This window comes from Sitophilus oryzae, unplaced genomic scaffold (assembly GCF_002938485.1).
Source record: "Sitophilus oryzae breed Bouriz unplaced genomic scaffold, Soryzae_2.0 scaffold_496_pilon_pilon, whole genome shotgun sequence".
Lineage (NCBI taxonomy): Eukaryota > Metazoa > Arthropoda > Insecta > Coleoptera > Curculionidae > Sitophilus > Sitophilus oryzae.
In genome coordinates this window covers 1,532,304-1,537,030 of record NW_022147080.1, presented here as the reverse complement: position 1 = coordinate 1,537,030, position 4,727 = coordinate 1,532,304, and the positions used below count along the sequence as shown (strand labels likewise).

At 36.8% G+C, this 4,727-nt stretch overlaps 1 protein-coding gene across 1 annotated transcript; it reads right to left on the bottom strand.

The window, feature by feature from the left end:
- Window positions 1-487: 487 nt before the first annotated feature.
- Window positions 488-2,332, bottom strand: LOC115886772 (general transcription factor II-I repeat domain-containing protein 2-like). Its single transcript, XM_030906056.1, has one exon. The coding sequence runs from the start codon at window positions 2,330-2,332 to the stop codon at window positions 488-490; it is 1,845 nt and encodes a 614-aa protein (XP_030761916.1).
- Window positions 2,333-4,727: the final 2,395 nt, after the last annotated feature.

Here is a 4,727-nt window from a genome sequence, read left to right as displayed (position 1 = left end):
TGAATATTAAATCGAACAGATTGATTAAATATTATATCAGGTGCTCATATCATCAAAATCGGTTCAGTGGTTCTTGAGTTATAAATGGTGTAGGCCAGCGGTCGCCAACCTCTTCAATGTGTTGAGCTACTATGTTAATTTTGGAATAAACAGTGAGCTACCCACACGGAAGCCACGTAACGCAACGTAAATGAAATAATCCAGAGTTAATTTATCATTATATGTATTTATTTTACTATTTAACTGGTAATACATAATACATGTCATAGGTACTAATAATAAACTAATAACAAAACAACTAATATTACTAGTACGTACTTGTTCATAGCTACATTCCTACCTACCAAACGAAGGTGTTTGAAAAATAAACACAAACTTTTATCCAGCCACAACGGCATGTCACGTAAGATTTAAAAATTGTTATTAATATCAACAAAAAAGTAACGCACTATCATAAACATAAACATTGAGAAATAAAAAAGCACGTTCAATGGGAAGGCTGACACTCAGACTCATCGATAATTTTTTTAATGTTTGCAGTATAATTTGATACAGCCATTCGAATACAATTATCCAAATGTTCATCTGTAAGTCGATTGCGATATTTGTTCTTAATAAACTTCATATTGGAAAAAGAAGATTCACACAAATAGGTTGAACTGAATAATGCTTTCACTTTCAAGGCAACACGGCATAGAACTGAATATTTGTCTTTGCTTACAATAGACCAGATACATTTGGTACTTGAGACTAACGATTTTAAGGCTAAATCATTTTGAAACTCAATTACTTCCATTTCTGTTGCAGCGATGTCTTCGCCAAAGTTCTGCATAACACAAGTTGCAAACTGTTGGATATCAATTTCCATAAAGGGTGAACCAACAAACTGCGCTACTAAAGCCATTTCGTCGAAGTCCTTAAAACGATTTTTGAAGTTATTCTTCAAGGTAGAAACTATTTCTACATGATATTTGCTGTCATAGGGTTCTAATGGATTTTGAGATATCTTTTCTGAAAGAATAGGAAAATGCTTGGCATCGCTGTTAATTAGGTTTTGTTCCCAAAACTCCAGCTTTCTGATAAATGCTTTTATATCAGAAATCATTTCCGCTAGTTCTTTGTCTCTCCCCTGAAGCTGCAAATTAAGTTCGTTTAATTTCTCTGTAATGTCCACGAGAAAACCAAAATCCCGAAGCCAGATTGAATTTTCTAGTTCCGGAATCGGTTCATCGCGTTGTTTGAAAAATTGAACTATGCCAGATAGGACATCATTAAAACGTTTCAGCACTCGTCCTCTACTTAGCCATCGGACTCCAGAGTGAAGGAGTAGGTCCCCGTATTGACAGTCGACTTCATCGGCCAAAGTTTTGAATAATCTTCTTTGTAATGCTTGAGCTCTAATCTTGTTCACAATTTTTACCACCAGTTTCATAACGTTGTTTAGTTTCAGAAAATTTCCACATAATGCTTGCTGATGGATAATGCAGTGGTAAGAGAGAAATTGCGGAAAAGTTTCATCTTTACGACATAACGCCACCAGACCCTTATCACAACCCACCATAGCTGGAGCGCCATCGGTTGTCAAGCCTACCATTTTCGATATTGGAATTTTCTCGGAAGAAATAATATTTTTTAAATGAGAAAACAACTCCTGTCCAGTAGTGTATCCTTTCAGTGGAATAAACTTCAAAAGATCTTCTTTAATCGTAAAATCACTAAAAACCATCCTGACGAACACGGCCATCTGGGCAGTCTCAACCACATCTGTTGATTCATCCAGTTGAAGTGAAAAATAAACACAGTTATCTAAGTCAGTTCTTAACTGTAAAAAAATATCATTGCTCATTACTTCTACACGTCTCATCACTGTATTAGCAGAAAGTTGCATAGATTTTATAGCTGAAAGTATCTCGTCTTTATTTCTAAAGTTGGCAAATAACGAATCAGCAGCTTCTAAAAACGCCTGTTTTATCATTTCCCCGTCTTCATAAGGTTTCTTTTTTTGTGCAATTATCTGGGACACACGGTACGATGCTTCAGTTGCAGCCTTATTTTTGTCGACTGTTCTTAAAAATATTGATTGTTGTCCGATTAACTGATTTTTTAACTGTTTCAGTTTCTCCTTTCTGGCGACAGAATGTAGTGGGAATGATTTTTCAAAATTAGAATGTACAGTTGTATGATGTCTCTCAATATTTCCTTTTTTAGCAACGGAGACCGAAGTATTACATAACAAACACACATTTTTACCTTTAACTTCTGTAAAAAAGTACTGTTCTTCCCATTCCGAATGAAAGTGGTATGTCTTTACCTTCTTACTACTGCTTGCCATAATATTCTTTTTTGTTGTTCTCTACTAACCCAACCGCTGGACGTTGGTTATGCGTTCAGGTTCAGTTTTAAACTAAGCGCAATGTCGCCGCACCGTGCGTATTTATACCGTTCAAAGCAATCCAGACCGTTCTCTCTCGAACACTAACGCGCTGGTCCGGCCGGTCGGTTCTAGCCGCTTCTAGCTTGATGGCGTCAGCGGCATCGCTCACCGCAACGTTGCCGCTGTTTATGTTTAATATTATGACAATTACATTTTTTTGTGGAATTTTCGGAAGCTTCTCTGATTTTTGCAGTTTGTGTTTTTAAAATTGTGAGAGCTACCAGAATTGCATCCGCGAGCTACCGGTAGCTCGCGATCGACAGGTTGGCGACCGCTGGTGTAGGCTAACCCGAATGTTGTTTCGGTTTGATTTAATATCAAACTAAACTCATACTAATTGGTGGCATTTTTAAGAACGAGAATTCAACTGCAATTATAACAATGAATCCCTATAGAACTATGTATACCACGCGAGTAGAGTTGACTTCGATTCACCATCTTCCCTCCCGGTGGTGGAGTGACGTCATGTGACGTATGTTCCATAGCTGGTGAACATGTAAAATAGGCTAATAAACAAGAATAAACAGGTTTTGAACTGCTGTGAACCGTTTTTAGCTTCAAAACAACAGACCTGTTCATTTTTTATGTTCAAACCTATGTATTTCTTTAAAACTGTTGTTTCTCTTGTTTAAACTTGTTTATACTTGTTTTAAAGCTGTTGTTTCTTGTTTAAACTTGTTTATACTTGTTTATTAGCCTATATTACATGTTCATAGCTGATGATGTCACATGACGTCACTACACCACCGGGAAGAGGATGGTGAATCGGCCATCTTCCTCTACTCACGTGTATCAAAAACCTACCAAAATTCGATATTAAACTAAACTGTCAATCCTGACAATCTCATCAGATAGTCAAGTAGCCTTAAGAGCGGTCAACTCAATAACCATCAATTCAAAGTTGGCCAAAAAAAATCTAGAAAAGCTGAACAAATTAGGAAAACGAAATAAAGTCCTCCTACTCTGGGTGCCAGGTTATTTACGAATATAAGGCAACGAAAAAGCAAACGATCTAGCTGGAAAAGGAGCGAAACCTCCACTTATTGAACCAGAACCGTTCTGCTTCCCAAGTAAAACCAACTTAAAGCAGAACTCAAGAACCTGGAAGACACCATCCTTAAGCTGGAATGGGAATCCTCCAACGGTCAAAGACACTCGAAGTAATTTCTTTTTCTTATGACTTACGACATTTAATTTGTAAAATTTTTCTGTTTGAAATAACTTACTATGCAGTATTAGTAAAAAATTAAATATTTAGTGTTTGTTTTGCTTACCAACGTGTCAACTGGCAAAGGAGTACAACAGGGAGACGCAATATCCCCAAAACTGTTTACAACAACACTAGAAGAAGTCTTCCGTCGACTAGACTGGACCAACAAAGAATTAAAAATAGATGAATATCTTAACCATCTAAGATTCACTGATGACATAGTCCTAATAGCCAATAGTTCTGAAGAACTACAAACATAACTTAACGAACTAAATACAGCCAGCAATAAAGTAGACCTCAAAATGAATTTAACAAAAATTAAATAATGTACAATGAACTAGTAGACAGAAAAGACATTCTATGAGGGAATTTCATCTATTTGGGACAACTAATACACAGCTCGGGATCTCTACTACCATAAATCAAGCGGAGAATTAAGTTAGCATGGAGTACTTTTGGAAGAAACTTAATCATAGTCAAATCTTGAATGCCACTTTATCTAAAGAAGAAAACATTTGACCAATGCCAGGCATGATCTATCCATACCAACCTCTCTGAGAGAGACTCTTGAAACGGACATTACAAGAAAACTGTAGGACTCACAACACTCAATGGAGCGAAATATGCTGAGAATAACCAAGAAAGACCGTAAAAGAATAGAGTGGATACGACAAAAGACCCAGGTAATAGATGTCATCCACAGAATCAAATTTCTCAAGTGGGAATGGGCAGCTGACACCTGATAAATGAAGGGCGGACAACAGATCTACATCCTGGATATCTTCTTTTTGTACAGTAAGTGTTTGTATTTACATTATTGATCTGATATTAACCAAAAAAAATTGGCGCCGGGAGGCACGTATAGCCGCCCATACTAAAATATGTTAATATCTCGAAAACTGCGGCTTTGACTGATTTTGATGTTATTACAAGTTTTGTTGCAAATATTATTCCTAATCTTAATTTGAAAACCGCGTTTCGCTAGCTACTGTAATTTTGGAGTTACGATTTTTTTAAATTTTTAACCCCCTCCCATACCCCCTTACCAACCCCCCACCCCCACCAAAAACTAATGGCCAGATT